Source organism: Astyanax mexicanus, chromosome 13 (assembly GCF_023375975.1).
Source record: "Astyanax mexicanus isolate ESR-SI-001 chromosome 13, AstMex3_surface, whole genome shotgun sequence".
Taxonomy (NCBI): domain Eukaryota; kingdom Metazoa; phylum Chordata; class Actinopteri; order Characiformes; family Acestrorhamphidae; genus Astyanax; species Astyanax mexicanus.
The window spans coordinates 21855422-21872707 of record NC_064420.1 but is presented as its reverse complement, the minus strand read 5'-3'; the positions used below and the strand labels follow the sequence as shown (position 1 = coordinate 21872707).

At 38.1% G+C, this 17286-nt stretch overlaps 1 protein-coding gene across 4 annotated transcripts in view; it reads left to right on the top strand.

The window, feature by feature from the left end:
- The window catches only part of reps2 (RALBP1 associated Eps domain containing 2), a 55886-nt gene extending 41118 nt beyond the window's left edge, over positions 1-14768 (top strand). For 3 of the 4 annotated variants that reach the window (XM_049462884.1, XM_049462883.1, XM_022676770.2), the window contains exons 15-18: positions 2779-2862; positions 3640-3782; positions 5399-5504; positions 9289-14768. In XM_049462884.1, the coding sequence (XP_049318841.1) occupies positions 2779-2862; positions 3640-3782; positions 5399-5504; positions 9289-9357 (402 nt within the window). In that variant the 3' untranslated portion in view covers positions 9358-14768. The remainder of the gene's footprint in view (positions 1-2778; positions 2863-3639; positions 3783-5398; positions 5505-9288) is intronic. The other variant, XM_049462885.1, reaches the window with a different exon arrangement.
- The last annotated feature ends 2518 nt before the right edge of the window (positions 14769-17286 follow it).

Sequence of the window (17286 nt, the reverse complement as noted above, 5' to 3'; positions counted from 1 at the left end):
GATTATTCAAACATTTCAACAATTATCATGCCCTCCTGTTCCATGGCATATTTTACCTCACCTACTCAAGTCTGCGCGTCTGTGAATCTCCCCCTTTTGTCTCTTCTCTGCCTTAAGAGTCAACAGTGTTTTATGATTGACATTGTCGATTATGTAAGCACACATACACAAGCTAAGGATTTCCCCGCAGTTCTTACATCATTTTATTAACTGCTCCAGGGTACTTTTCCCAGCTCTCTCTCTCTCTCTCTCTCTCTCTCTTTCACATTCTCCATTTTCCTGCTCTCTCACGCACACACATTTACAGACAGACGCCCTTATAGATCACAGGCAGTAAGAATTCTCGTGTGTTGCTGATATTGTGTAATATAGTGCTGATATACTGAAACTCTACACTCTGATCATACACTGGTTTAATGAAGCTCTGTGTGTTTGATGGATTGCTGCGTGGAAGAGGCCCCAGGCTGTTCTGCAGAGACTCGTATAAGATCCATATTTCACACTTTCCTATTTCTCACGGCTCTCCAGAGACAATAAAACACCTGACTGCCTCTTTCTCAGCTTTATGGCTGCTGTTCACCTTCTCACCTTCTCCACAGTTCAGATATCCTGGAGAAGCTTCCAGAGGGAACCTGATCTGCATAAAATTCATTAGTCAAGGTTTTTTTGTTTTTTACATCAGAAGCCTCAGGCATGAACAAATGGATAGATGGATGAATGAATGGATGGATAGATTGATTACATTACATTTACTTTAACTTTTATTTTATTGCGGACTGAAAGAATGAAGATATTCATTTCTGCATTTCAGGCCTGAAAACAAAAAGTTTTCTTTCCAATGTTTGCATTGTCTTGTTAAAAATTTCATGGACATCCCTGGAATAGCACCATACAGTGCTGTGAAAAAGTATTTGTGCCCCTACAGATTTTTTTGTTTTTGCTTTTTTATCATATTTACATTTTTTAGATTAACAAAGGCAAATCTATCCAAACCAACCAGGCCTAATGTGGAAAGGTAATTGCCCCCTAAAACCAATAACTTGGTTGTGAGTGAGACCTGCACACTTTAGATATTGTTCTAGGTTTTTGTGACCTCCTGGATGAGTGGTCCATGTCCTTTTGGAGTACTTTTGGTACTCCGGTCACTCTTGTTAAAGTTCCAGTGTTTCGTGTTTTCTCCATTTGTGAATAATAGCTCTCACTGTGATCCAAAAGCTTTAAAAATGACTTTGTTACCTTTTCTATACTTTTCATAGATGTCAATAACTGTTTTCTCCTCTGTTCTTGACTTTCTTTAGGTTTTAATTTGTTGTTTTTAAGAACGTTTATCTGCTTCTTTTTTCAGACAGGTTTTATTTAAGTGATTTCCTTGACTCTACAGGTCTGGCAGTAATCAGGCCTGGTTGTTGTTAGGGAATTAGAACTTTGAGCTTTCTAAAATATGTGGTTAATCACAGTTAAATCATAGGACCAGGATTGTTTGGATGGATTTTTCCCTTATTAAATTAAATTGTCATTTCAAATCTCCTTTTTATATTTACTCAGGTTATATATCTCTTATATTAAAGTTTGTTTGATAATCTAAAAAATGTAAGATTGGCAAAACGCAAGACAAATACATATGTAAAGAGGCAAATACTTTTTCACAGAACTGTATATTACTTTAAGATCTGAATGGGCTTTTCTGTATTAATGCAGCATCACATAAGTGTACTAACATAACCCTGGCTTTTGGATGTCTTGCTGATAAAAGTCTGAATGTTCATTTTTGTCTTTGTTCTGGAGTACACAGTGTCCCTTCCTTCTATAAAATATCAATAATACTGATTCATACTGACTACAGTACATATTCCTAGATGTCTCCAAGCCATGTCTCCAAATGTCTAGCAGACAAAACATGAAATAAAATGAAATAGAAATCCATGCTTTCTTCCATGCTGTCCCATTTTTTTTACATTTATGTTTTTATTGCAAACTGAATGAACCAAAATATCTGCATTTCTGCATTTCAGTCCTGCAACTAAAAAGTTGTGATGTTACACCATATTCCACTTTGTAATGTTTGCATTATCTTGTTAAAACATTTCATGGACATCCCTGTAAAAGATGTGGTCTTGAAAGCAGCATACAGTGCTGAGAAAAAGTGTTTGCCTCTCTACAGATTTGTTTTTCAGATTAACATTTTTCAGATTAACAAAATAACTTTTTTACTAAAAATAACACATTTTAATATCAAAGATAACTGGAGTAAATATGAAAAACTATTTATAAACTATAGTTTTATTTATTACGGGAAAATAATGGTCCCATGTGGAAAAGTAACTGCCCCCTGAAACTATTAACTTTACTTAGATATTCTTCTGCATTCTTTTGGGACCCCTTATTACCCCCCGTATTAGTTGCCATGCCCTTATGGAGTAAATGTTTTTTTTTTTTCCTGGTTTTATGCTGTCCCAACCTTTTTTGATTTATTTGCTGATTTGTGTGTGTTTAAGCAAAGAAACACACTCTTAGAAACAATCCTGCTGGTTTACTGTATACTGAGTGCTATGACACAATCTCACCACCATATGGTGCTCTTGCTCAGGGAAGCAGTGAAGCATTAGAGAACTGAACTCCGGCTCAAATCATCATCTCACACTACAGAGCTTTAACTTTTATAAGAAAGTCACTAAATTCTTCATACAGGTGGATTCAGGGGGATTATAGAAGCTCTAGACTGAGGAAGACTAACGTGATCTTTCTCTCTCTCTGTCTCTCTCTCTCTCTCTCTCTCAGGAGGAGTCAGGAGTGGCCCCTCAGGCCCTCGGCTCTCAGAGGACAGTTGGCTCCACCACAGAGGCCTCGCCGGGCCCCAAAACAGTAAACACTGATCCCACCTATCTTAAACAACTCAGTCTGAGCTAATGACTTTCATATTCTTTATGAAGTTTGTCTAATATTAATAGCCAGTATAAACTTCCAAATACATTATTATCCAGAATGAAGCTCTGATAGCATTCATATCCAGTAACGTAACTTCAAAATCTATAAGGAAATTGTTATGGTAATATCCACTATGAAGATCTAGTTCCATTAGCATTCAGTTCTAGTACCATTAATATCCAGTATGTAGTTATAAAAACAATAACATCTAGTATAAAGATTTACTAACATAATATCCAATATGAAGTTCTGATTCCATTAGTATCCAGAATGAAGCTCTAATAACACTAATTTACAGTATAAAGTTCTAATATTATTAATGTGCTGTATAAGCTTTTAGTAACATTAATATCCAGTATGAAGTTTTTATAGCATATCAACATCTGTTACAAAGTTCTTATAACTTTAATATCCAGTATAATGTTCTTATAGCATTAACATCCAGTATGAAGTTCTTATTGCATTAATATCCATTATGAAGCTCTTAGAACATTAACATTTATTATAAAGTTCTTATAACTTTAATATACAGTATGAAATTCTTATATCTAACATCTGTTATGAAATTCTTATAACATTTGTATCCAGTATGAAGTTCTTATAACATTAACATCTATTATGAAGTTCTTTTAAATTAATATCCAGTATGAAGTTCTAGTTAACATTAAAATCCTGTTGTATCTCAGCTGTAACGGCTCCATGTCTTTTCCCCAGGACTCTGCAGGTTTATTCCAGGGCCACGTTCCTCAGAAGCCCATGCGACGGAAGCTTCACCCTGATGGCCAGAACACTGTTACACACTCAGGCCCCGCCTACTCAAGCTCCACCCCAACCACAGGGCCTAAAACAGGTCAAAGGTCAGTCATTTAGTAACAGGTTACTTTCTGTTTATGCTTATTCATGTTTTTGTCTAATAGCAATATTAGTTAGCGTATTTTTTGCACTATAAGGCGCACCGGATTATAAGGCACATTATTTTTAAGTCAAATGAGCACTGGATGTTAAACTACACTTCTGAAAACTGTTCATTTGGGTGAGTAAAATGCTTCCGTTTATCCACAGCAAGTCTGATATACTCATCTCTGTACAGCAAAAGAGATGACTAGTGCTTAGAGCAGTTAGCGGGTAATGCTAATGCTGCTTCAGCAGTGCTAGCCGGGGTTATGAGGCAGGCTACAGGCCAATAATAATCACCTCTAAGGGGCAAAAGAATTAACGCTAATTAGTGGCTAATGCTTATACTGCTCCAGCAGCACTAACCGGAGTAAGCAGCAAGCTACAGTCTGATATTCTCACCTCTGAATGCCAAAAGGGCTAACTAGTGTTTAGCGTGGTTAGTGGGTAATGCTAATGCTGCTCCAGCAGTGCTAGATGGTGTTAGAAGCAGGCTACAGGCTGATAATACTCACCTCTGAATGACAAAAGAACTAGCGCAGTTAGCAGCTACTGGTAATACTGCTCCAATTATTGAACTAAATTATAATGCTGCACCTCAGCGGAGTGGCTTTACTGCTTCTTACAACCTGACTAGTAAAATTCATACATAAGGCGCACCAGATTATAAGGCATGCTGACAATTTTTATGAAAATAAAAAAATTTTAAGTGCGCCTTATTTCGCGGAAAATACAGTAAGTGTTGTTGGACCAGTCACAAGTGACAAGAGCTGTCAATGAGTCTCTCTATATTTACATTCAGTGCAGGAGAAACCTATGTAAATATTTCAAGGGAGAAGCTAACTTTAGCTTTCCCCATCATAAAAACAGTGAGCAGGGATACCATAGTCATAACTCAGGCTAATAATGACTACCTAGCATTGTCTCATCATTATCTCAACAGATGTTAGCTTTGAGTTTTCACTTATTATAACACAAACTTACCATAGCTAACATGTTTCTACTTATTTTAACACAGGCTAACCGTAGCTAACCTGCTCTAACTTCATAAAAACACAAGCTAACCATAACTAACCATTTTACTTATTTTAAAACAGGCTTACCAAACTAATATGTTTCTACTTATTATAACACAAGCTAACCATAGCTAAAATGTTTTACTTATTATAACACAGGCTAACCGTAGCTAACAGTTTTACTTATTTTAACACAGGCTAAATGTAGCCAACTGTTTTACCTATATTTTGCCTGTAGCCCAGCAAAACCCTCCTTTATCTTAATCTGCATTCAGAGTCATTGTCTCTCATCAGTAACTGGTTCTTATCTTTAGCAGCGTTAGCGCTGGAGTCAGGTGTGTGTGCAGGTCGAAGGTGTTAAAAGGTAAAAAGCTTCACACACAATAGAGAGAAGCTGGAGAGTGCTATTCACCTCAGCTCAGTTCACACACATGCTTGACCTGTGACCCCTTGCTGCCACAGAGGAGCTATGCTAACATTTGTTCTGATGCTGTGGTAACGTGTGTGTGTGTGAGTGTGAGAGGGTGAGACAGAGATTATAACAGAGGGCATGTGTTTTTTAGGCTGCCTGCCAGGCAGAAGAGGGAGATTCAGATGGCCATCAGGAAGAATAAAGAAACAAACGCCGTGCTAACACGGCTAAACAGTGAACTACAGCAACAACTGAAGGTAACACAAACACAAATATCACGCCAGCAAAGTTTATACAAGCCCAAATCAAGACTAAAGCCCTATCCGGACAGGATTAGTTTCTCAGGGGGTTCTGGGTTAATTTTTCTATTTTATGGGAGTCCTTTGGAACTTTATTCCCATCCAGAATGACCATGTCTGTGTTTTTCTCAGACGTCCTCTGAGAAAAATACAAGCTGAATTACCTACTGTTTTTTACTGAACTCTGTGGTCCTTCAGTAATTTTAGTCCAGTCCGAATTCACATCTCTGAGTTTCATCACCTCATCCTTAACAAAATAGCTATTTGTCCACTGCCACGCACCGTAATTACATTTTGAGCATGCATTTCTACGGAGATCTATGTAAAAACAACAGCGAGTGGAAATGGAGGAGCTACTGAACACAATGTCATGTGACAGAGAAAGCTTAAAAACTCACCAGTCCTCCTGTTTTTTTTTTTTTTCAATTGCAGTCCGGATGCAAGAGTTTTATCACTGAGTAGAAGTGTGAAATATTTTTCACAGACGTCCCCCTGAGAAAGTAATCCCGTCTGGATAGGGCTTAGGTTAGGGTAGTAAGAAAAAAAAAAAAAAGCCACGTTTCTTACATTTATTTTTGACATTTATTCCATTGCAGAGAGTTTGAAACCAAAATATTTATTTTTTTCCCAGTAAACATTATTTAATTATGTGCAACACTTCCAAAAAAAAAAACAATGAAAAGTACAAAAGGTGATGCCAGTAACAGGAGTGATTTTTTTTGTCATGAACATCAATTATTTGAACATGCAGTCAACCATTACTTTTAAATAAAGACTTTTTTTTAAGTAAAGCTGCCTAAAATTTACCAGTACATGTTTTGAATAGATAAATACATGTGTTATTAGATTCAGAGTTGAAAAAAAATAGATAAATAAGTTTAATTTGGAAGAGTTACAACAAGCAAATGGCACCTATTTGGTGGAATGGCCCTTAAGCAATCAGATCATTTTTTTTACCTTTACTAGTTAACAGATATCAACACCCCATTGTACGTATGATCAGACTTGTTTTAGCACTTTGGAAACATATAAATCAATGCCTTGCTGTCTCTTTCTCTCTCACACACACACACACTCTCTCACACAGATGTCTCTCCAATTAGCAGATCCGGAGGTGTTGTGTTTCCCATCATCATGTGTTTAAGGCCGGTCGTGTCAGCTGACTGTGCGTTCTATACACACTATCATATGTCAGATAATACAGTCTGCAGAAACAGACCCTTTAATTTACCTTCTTAAAATACACACACACACACACACACACACATGCTTTCTTTACTGGCCTGTTCAAAATAGAGCGTCCAACAGCAACTGCACAATATATTCTTTTGTAAGGGGGTGTATAAATTTCCTGAACATGTGCCAGCGCTACACTATTAATATACAAATAAAGTCAGCTTAAATATTATAAAAGTACTGTACTTACACCTTACAACCACAATCTTAAATGTATTCTATTGTGGTTTTAAGTGATAGATCAACACAAAGTAGCACATCATTGTGAAGTGAAATGAAAATGACACATTGTTTTCCAAATATTTATAAAATAAAAATCTGAAAAGTGTGACGTGCAAAAGTATTCATCCCCCTTTGCGCTGAAACCCCTAAAACAAAATCCAGTGCGATCAATTGCCTTCAATCGAAGTCACTTAATTAGTTAAAAGAGTCATGCAGCTATGTGTTATTCAGTCTCAATGTGAGACTAAATATGAGTATGAATTATCTATTATTTTTCTATGGTAATTTTAGTCCTGTCTAAATGTCCATCTCTGAGTTTTGTCACCTCACGTTTATTAAAATATCTATTTGTCCACTGCCACGCAACATAGTTAACTTACAGTTCTTCTTGGTGTTCTTTTTGTTTTTTTTGCTTTGGAAATTTCCCCATAATACCATTTTCGACCAGTCTCTTTCTTATTATTGGATCATTAACACTGAGTAAAGTGAGATATGCAGTTCTTTAGATGTTTTATATTGAGGATATAAAAGACGTACTTAACACATAAAGAGCTTTTTCATTTTAAGTTCAACAGAGGACTCAAAAGGAATAAAAAAGTTGTTGTGCCAAGCTGTACTTGGGCATAGGAATTGTTGTTTGAGTCCATATTATTAGATTCCAATGTATTTAATTCATGTGGAAATGATCTACAGGTTTTTTTCACTGCTTGGTTAGTGAGAAAGGGAGGGTCTGAAACAGTGAAAGCGAGAGAGTTGAGAAATCCTAAACTTTTGTTTACAGTGTTCTATAAGCCCCACAGTTGCAGCTGCAGTGTTCAGTTACTGACGCTCCTACAGGCCTCAGGCGACTGTGAAACCTGCTTCAACAAACAAAATCAAATCCTCAATACAGAAGCTCTCTAATACGCTTGCTTATGTGGTTTCTGATGCTGTGTGACTACCGTATATTGGCTGTATTATTAATTAATTATAGGAATAGGGGGCTCTATATAATGATAATAATCTTTTTCCCAACAAACATTTTTATTCATACTCCTTGTACAATTTGCTCGAACAGTTTTTATGCTGCTAGATTGCACTTAAGCTGTTCCAAACCTGGCTAAAGCGCCACCTATAGGTTAAGAGTTCAATTCTGCAGCATCTGTCAATTTCTTGCAAAAAAAATGGTTTGTTCAACCTTCTGAATGTTCACTCTCCCACTAGTTACTGAAGCAGCATCTGGAGCAAAAAAAAAAGCCTCTGATTGGCTGGTGGACTTGCTGGTGTGCTCTGGATCATTATCCTGCTGCAGAACCCAAGTTCGCTTGAGCTTAAAGTCACTGATGGACGAACATTCTCCTTCAGGATTTTATGGTAGAGAGCAGAATTCATGAATCCATCAATTTGCAGTAAAGCAGCCTCAGACCGTCACACTACCACCACCATGTTTGACTTTAAGTATGATGTTCTGTTCTGAAATGATGAAGCAGAAAAAGCAGCGTCTGAAGCAGAAAAGCTTCTGATTGGCTGCTTTCTACTCTACCCACTCCTTAATAACAACCATTTTTAAGATGTGTAAGAGACCTACTAATACTTCAGGGCAGAAGTTTCACCAGTCATACGTTGTTTTTTTTACAGACCAATAGCAATAAGCAATCTCAGGGCTTTCAAGGCTTTTAAACCCCAAGCCTGTATAAGTTGTGAGGTGTTATCTTGTGAGTGAGGTCATGGGACACAATACTTGTACTACCAGCAGACTATGTAGACAATCACATTATATCAGAAAGACCATCTGACCCTCTTCTCACCAAGGCTGTGCAGTAAGTAAATCACAGAATGTGTGTGTGAGTGAGTGTGTGTGTGTGTGTGTGTGTGTGTGTTTAAAACACATTTGATTGGTCATTAATGACAAACACAGATGCACAGACAACAGTGGTAAATGTCAAAGGTCATTGAGGAAAGCCTGGACATGTGTGTAAAGGTGAGAGGTCTACTGAAGGGGTCAACAGTCAAAGCTCTATGACTTGTCCATTTAAGCGGTGTGTGTGTGTGTGTGTGTGTGTGTGTGTGTGTGTGTGTGTTTCATAAGTTGAACTTACTTAATTGCTGATCAACCCCTCTCTCTCTCTCTCTCTCTCTCCCTCTCTCTTTCTAACCCCCCTTCATATTTTTTCTATCTATCTATCTATCTATCTATCTATCTATCATGTATCTATTCTCTCTCACACTTTCCCTATTCTGTCTCTCACTCCCTCCTCTATTCTCTCTATCTCCCACTATACTCTCTCTCTCTCTCTTTCTGCAGGAGGTTCATCTACAGAGAGTCACTCTGGAGTCTCAGCTGGATCTGCTTCGCCCTACGGCCTCTACTTGACCCCACACTCACTTACACACACACACACATACAGAAACACAGAGTCTTGGTGGTTCCAGATGACCCAGTGGAATGTAGTTTATCACTTCATGGCCTCTACTGACCTTAAATGACCTGATACTCAGACCTTTGTCCCAATGTAACAGAGGAAACACACACACACACACAGAATAATCTGTGTGGAGGAGTCGCTGCATACACTGTGACAGTGAGAAAGAGAGAGAGTGAGAGAGAGAGTTGGGGGAGAGATGGCCTGACCTTGTCTAAACAGTTCGTTGAATATCAAGGTTCTGCACCAGATTCAGTCAATCAGCCGAGACATATTTGGTATCTTTTGGTAATTGTGATTCTGTAGATGACAGTAGGAGATGCTAGGCTAACATTGCTAACATATACACATTTACATAGACAATTGTCTGCTTAATGAGTCGGGCTAGCAGCATTAGTGATACGCTTGCTAGCGTCAGGCTAGTGGAATTTAATACATCTCTGACCGGGCTTGTTGAGTCAGGCTAGCAACATTAGTGACATGCTAGCTAACATCCAGCTAGCGGAAATAGCAGTTCTGTTGACCAGGCTTGTTGAGTCAAGAGCAGCATTAGAAACTCACTATCAAGTGTTGGGCTAAAGGAATTAGTAGCGCTGTTGACCGGGCTAGTTGAGTCGGGCTAGCAGCATTAGCGATGCGCTTGCTAGCATTGGGCTAGCAGAATTAGCAATGCTGTTGACCGGGGTTGGAGAGTCGGGCTAGCAACATTAGCAGGTCACTATGTTAGCTAGCTCACCGCTAATGTTAGCTATCTCTCCGCTAACCTTGGTTCTCTCCTTGGTAACTAGCTAGCTCGCAGCTAATGTTAGCTAGCTCTAACCTTAGTTCTCTCCAACGGTAACCTAGCTAGCTCACCGTTAACATTAGTATGCTAGCTAGCTCTCCGCTGCTGTTAATTCTCTCCACAGATTAGATATTTAAGGTGGGCCACTGTGATTTCCCACCGGCATTAAACACGCCGTCTGATAAATTCATATCTACAGCAAATTTCCATTAAATTTAAGACATTTTAAGACTTTTTAAGGACCCCCTTTTTAAGGACACCTGGGAACCCTGGAGTAAGGCAGGTCTTACTATGCCTCTGGTCTCTGGGTGCAAATTTGACAAAATAGCTGATATTTATGTCTTCAGTTCTATAGAAAGTATAAAAATTTAACCATGACATCCATATTTTTGACAGTCATTGGCTCTTTTTGTTCTTTTATTTACCTTTAAACTTGTTTACAATTGTTTTAAAGGAAATGAACAAAAGATATTGGGGTGTGTTGACTAAACTTGTTAGCAGCTTTAGCCTTTAGCATCTCCAGATTTAAACACACACATCAGAAACCAAACATGCTGGATCTTGTTGGATCATTTGAATCTGGACTCTGTGATCAATAATAATGATAATCAGTTTTTAACCAAACTGCTGCTTTAAGAGTTTAAGTGTTCTGGATTTAGGGCAGAAGACACGTTGAGGTGAACACCAGGGACGTTCAGCTGACATCTGTAAAGCATCTACAGCGGACTATCTAAATACAGTGTCAGTGTAAAGAGGATCAGGTCTGTGTTGAGGGTGGATTACGTCTCGTTTGTTTTGGTGTTTTGACACAGACCTGCTCTGTTCTTTAATCTCGGAGGCAGTTTGGACGAACCTGTGAGAAGCAGTGATTCAGTGTAATGAGGGGGTTCTGTTGCAGTGACTTTGAGGGCCGTCCAAGCGCGTGTTTAAATGTGTGTGTGTGTTTATTGATGGTCAGTCCACGCAAAAGAATAGTGCAAGATGTGCCTAAAGTAAAACGAACTGTCTGGTGTGTGTGTGGGCGTGCAAAAAGTTTTGGCAAGCTTGGTCAAATAGCATATTTTATTGCAATCCAATTGCAGTTTGTAACACAATCATTCATATAATTTTAATGCATTTAAAAACATAACATAAATGTTAATCATTTTTTATTCTTTTTTTGCACATTATTGAAACATTTTGTTTGTTTTAGCAGATAGTAATTTATAAATAGGCCATAACTTATATAACTTTAAATAATTATAATTATAAAACTATAAATAATTAAGATATTATACAGTAATTCTGCTTCACACTGTTTACAAAGTGTGTCTCTGTAAAGTATGTAACTTATGCTGCGTTCCATTTGAACTCAAATGTAAGAATTTGGTTTATGTAGACAATTTTGAATCAAAAGTTGAATTTCCAATTCAGAAAATCAGGAGAGCTTCACCAAGTCCAAGTTCAGAATCCAAGATGGCTGCCTCATAAGACAAAAGTACTAAAAAAAAGAGTACTCTGGGCTTTTTACATGTGCACATACCACTTACAATGCTAACCTGGGCTAATGCTAACCTCAAACAGTGCAACAATGCTCACCTTGGGCCTATTTTTGTGATATTTACCATAAAATGTTGGTAAATTATTTGTACAACCACTTATGGTAAACTCTATGGGTCCTACTGTAGCGATCTATAGGCGAGATGTCAACTGCACATCATACAGCTGGATTAAGGGCGTGGTGTTGTGTCTTTGGTATCGTGAGGGTGAAAAGTACCCCTTGCGCAGCTCGAAACTCGCAAAAGTGTGTTTTGGGTGGATTGTGAAATAAACCAATCAGTGTGTCTGTTGCCATTCTCTTTAAGAGTCAGGTGAGCTCTGACTTTGGCACGTTTGTATCTTAAGAGTGCGGCACTTTTGTGGGTCTTAGCAGAGGATACTGACCTGCGCTTTCACACTGTGAAGGTGTGCCAGGGGCTCATTTAAGGAAACAGCAATGCTATTTTATGTTATATTTATATCTTTATTGTTGAGGTAAAAGGATGTATTCGCTAGCTACCTGTGTATCTAAGATAGGAATGCACTCTGACAATTGACTGTTGTCTAGGTTCATTTCAGTCGGTGGTGCACCTGTGTTTTCCATTGCCAACATAGCAACACACCAGAAATGTTCCTCAACACACTTCAATTCCAGACCACAACACCCATCAGTATAGATTTTATTCTTAAACTCTGATGCTATTTCAACGTCTCAGGCGCAAGACGTGAAAATAGACTGTTGACAGGGTGTAAAATAGGAATGAGCATCTTTGCACAGGGTGTAAGATTGGGCCCAATAAGCTAAAAGTCTTAAGCTAACAGTTTTTGGAAATTTTCTATACAATCACGCGAGTGTTTAACTTGAACACCGTCAATTTTGGTCTGATGTCCAACCTCTAAGGAAAGTGAAACGCAGCATTATATACACTTCGAAAATCCACATTATCGACTATATTTGACCAGGTGTGCCCAAACCTTTTTCTAAGACTGTATGTAATACAGGTCATTGTTGGGGCGATGCTGTGACAAGAAAGCATGTTTTATGTCTGTGATGTAAAAACAAATGTTTTAAAAGCAAAAAAAAAAGACATAAATGCAAAAATTTGTGTGACCTTTAGTGTTCACACACACCTGGAATGATTTACTGTAAACTGTCTGTAATTTAATGCAAAAAAAGAACACTGAAAACCACCTTTGAGAAAAAAAACTCTAAAATGTTTTTGTTTTTCTACTTTTTTTTTTCTATTTCTATTTTTTTCTGCTTTGAACCTGCTGACCTGCCTTGTGTTAGCAAAACTGTTTTGTTAACACTGTCAAAAGTTGATGCTGAAAGAAGTTCTCCTCTGTTGCTAAGAAGACTTTCTTTCCTTCGTTTTGATCAGAATCAAAAGAGCAGGTGTGGAAAAAGCTACAAATTATGGTTTTGTGTAAACAAAAAAGAGGTGTTATTAGTCTGGATCAATTGGATTAATCTGGTTCTACCAGGACGCCTCTAAACACACATGCAGTAACATATATTCAACTTTTTTTTACAGTAGTATTAACAATAAAATAAAGCAAGGACATAGCCAAGCCTCTGGGCAGCCAGTGGGACCAAACTGGAGGCAGTGGAGATGAAGTTGAGGAAAAAACAGTGCCAGTGTTACAGGTCTTACAGACAGATAGAAGTTGTTGATTGGTTAAGATAAAAGTGATGAGCAGCGAAGAGCTGCTAGAACTAGTGCTGAAGGTTCAGTTCATTTTTAATGGTTCATTAAAATAGACTTTCTCAAACAGTTACTTTCAAATTGTCATCCATGAGCAACAGAAGAAGAAAAAGAACAGGTGTTGTGCTGAAGTCTGAACGAATCTACTGACTGGCTTTTTTGGTAAAGCCAAACTTTTACTGGTCATCCCAGTGTTGGTCATGCTGGTCATTTTGATGGACCAGTGAAATGTGGTCATGCTGGTTGACCAGTGTCTGATGTCTAGAGCTGTTCATGTTTTGTCTTAAAGATTAGCTAGTTTAGTTTGGCAGAATTAGATGTTCAGAGAACCACACACCATACAATACTGCCTCAGATCCAGCTGATGCTATAGATGTCAGTGTTCTCAAGTCTCACGCTTTGAGTGCATCCAAAACATTTCAAAAACTTTGAAAGTATACTCAAGTACAGTCACAAAGACCATCAAAAACATTATTATCACTCTTATCAGGACCGCCCCAGCAATGGAAGACCAAGAGTTACCTCTGTTACACAGGATAAGTTCATCAGTTAAAAACGCTAGTTTAATTGGCACATTTCCACATCAGCTTTTTAACCGATGCTGATCTCTCTCCAGGTGTTCTGACAGCAGCATGGCTATGGATACATCAGAACTCCGTAAGTTTGATGATGCCGAGTGCTGCATGCACTGCCCCCTAGCGATTTTGTGTGTACTGCATGTATTGCATTCATTACTGAAAAACAAGCCCAACCAACAATCCAAGTGTACACAGGATACAAATGGCAGCCATCATGAGTATGCTCAATTGAGTTTTAGGACAAATAATCAAAAATTAGTAGCTGTTAGTCTTTGTAAAGTGTCAGTTTTTTATTTCTGCATCAACTTTTGACCGGGTTAGCAAGGACCACTACTCCAGTTTCACCCTTTCCAATACATTTTCCCAATATTTCCTCGGTGCAGGTGTGTTTTTTACAATTCTGAGGAGAAATACTGCAAAAAAGACACGCTGAGTGATTCTGTTTCGTTTGTTTGTTTGTTTGTTTAGATGGAGAAATGTCTGTAATGTTTGTGCGTGTGTATGTTTAACATTTTCCTATGCAAAATCACAATGGTGCAGGCCCACTTCCTGTTGATGCCGTTTCTTTTTTATACTGAGCCAAATTCAGAAGAAGAAGCTCCACGCACACTCAAACATATATATACACACACACTGGGTGATCTGTTCAGGATAACACGCAGGACTTGAATGTTTGCCTTTATTACAACTGTGTGTGTTTGTGTGTTTAATGGAGATGGTGTGCTCTGTTCTGACCTGCACGTGTGAAACAGAAGAAGAATACTGTAAACCCCTCAGTTGTGTCTGTGTGTTTTTTTATTCTTTATTTAATACATTTTTGTCTGCTTTAAATGTATATAAAATTATGATACACAAAATAATTACACCCAGTAGGAAGATAAAAGTTACTGTTTGTATTTATTGAGCTACAACAACAGTCAGCAGTATGTGGATGAGCATTATCCTGTTGAAACAACACACAAGGAGTGTGTGTTCTGAAAAAGTAGAGCCACTTGCAGAGACAGAAAAATATATAAAATATAATACATTTCAGTGTTTCATATATCAAATATGACAAACATGTCATTTTTCTCCCATTCAATTTGGTTGCTTCTTCCTTTAAATGTACAGTCAAAATTAATTTCTAGACTCCTGATTTCATCGTACATCAATAAAGATTAATAAGCCCGTCTCAGAAGAAGATGATGAACATGTATGTAAGCTGTTGGAGGTATTTGAAGGCAGCTGTGTGGGCCATGTTGATGGTGTGGTTCAGATCCGCTGTGATTCTGCTGCTGATATCCATCTCTGGACAGTCTGTCTAAACAGGGTTTTGTTCAGACTCCTGTTGGCCGGCGTTCCAGTGTGCTGAGTATTTCAGCAACGTTCCCAGTGTTCTGATTCCTGATGCAGTTCAGCCTTCAACCCTAAAACAACCCAACCCAACAATGTTCTTCCCAAAAAACAGCATGGTGCTCAGTAGAACAAATACAATACAAGCACAATGAATAGAAGGTACATTGAAGAGATTTTCCCAGAAGTCCCAAACAATTTTGGAATTGGTTGTAATTTAGAATTAAACTTAAAATATGAATAGTCAAGAAACACATTAGAACAAAGAAGAAACTTTAGAATTAGTGAATTTAGAAAGCAGAAGAGAGGAAAGAGAATTTAGAAAGCATCTGTCTATCCTCAATCCCCCACTCTTTCTCTCTAAAAACATTGTTTCTCTTTGTCTCTCGCTCAAAACTCAACCCTCTGTTTCTCTCTCTATCACTTGATCTTTTTCTCAAAACTCATTCTTTCTCACTATCTGTCCCTCTTTTTCTCTCTCTTTATCCCTCACTGTTTTTCTCAAAACTCATATATTTCCATCTACTTATCTTTCTCTCTTACTTTCTCGCTGTTTCTCAAAACTTATTCTGTCTCACTATCTATTCCTCTATTTCTCTCTATTTCTCAAAACTTATTCTGTCCCTACTTATTCTGTCTCACTATCTGTCCCTCTATTTATCTTTCTATCACTCTCTGTCCCTCTATTTCTCTATCTTTATACCTTACTGTTGCTCTCAAAACTCATTCTCTCATTATATGTCCATCTACTTCTCTCGTTCTCTCTCTTTCTCAAAACTCATTCTGTCTCACTATGTCCCTCTATTTCTCTTTTTGTCACTCTCTGTCTCCCTTTATGTATCCCTCACTAACTAAAAACTCATTCTCTCACTATCCGTCCCTCTATTTCTCTTTCTCTCATTCTAAAAACTCTTTCTGTCACCCTTTGTCTATTACTCCCTCTATCCCTCACTTTCTCTTACTATCTTTCCCTCTTTTATTGTCTCTTTCTTTCCTTGTTCTATTTCACAAAACTCATTTTCTCACTGAACTGAATGAGTGACACACAGAGCAGCGTCTCCAGAAGACTCTAAAACTCTATAAGAAGAGTTCCTGAGGAAGAGGGAAGAATATGAGGGAAGGAAGGAGCAGTGATGGGTGGTGTTGGGGTGGGTGTGATGGGGGGAGGGGGTGGTTGTAGGGTTGCTGGTCTGCTCCTTTTATAGACTGATTCGATTTGCTGCTCGAGATCAAAGGCCCACGTCCGGTTTCCTGTCACTGCAGAGAATCCTGTCAAATGTATCTGCAGCCACGAGCCGGAATAACACACTCATATTTAATATTTCCCCCAGCAAGCACACACACACACACTCTCTCACTCTCACACACACACACACACACGGAGAAGGATTTAGGTCACGTGCACAAGTGTTTTAGCTGAATTCTGCCAGGATACAAACCCATAAACAGCTCTGTCTCTCTCTATTGATCTCTCTCACACTCTTTATCTCTTTTCTCTCTCACTCTATCTCTTTGTATTTCTCTTTTCCTGATCTATCTATCCATCCATCCTCCTACATTTGTCTCTCTCCCCTTTTGTTTTCCTTTGTTTTGTTCCCCTCACTCCCCCTTCTCTTTAAAAACATTCTGTTTCTCTTTCCCTCTCATTCTTGCTCTTTCTCTCAAAACTCATTCTGTTTCAGTATCTCTTTAATTCCCTCTTTCTTTCTCAAAATTCAAAAATTCATTTGTCTCAGTCTCTATCCATCTATTTCTCTCTCTGTATCTCTATTTTTCTTAAAACTCTTTCTATCTCTCTATCTGTCCCTATATTTCTCTCTCTCTCAGTCTCTTTATTTCTCAAAAAAAAAAAATTACCTCAAAATCTAAAACTGCTCTATATGTATTTTATTATTACACATATGTGGTTGTGTAATGACCCTGATCAGTGGAGGACGCCCTTGATAGTATATGACAGGGGTC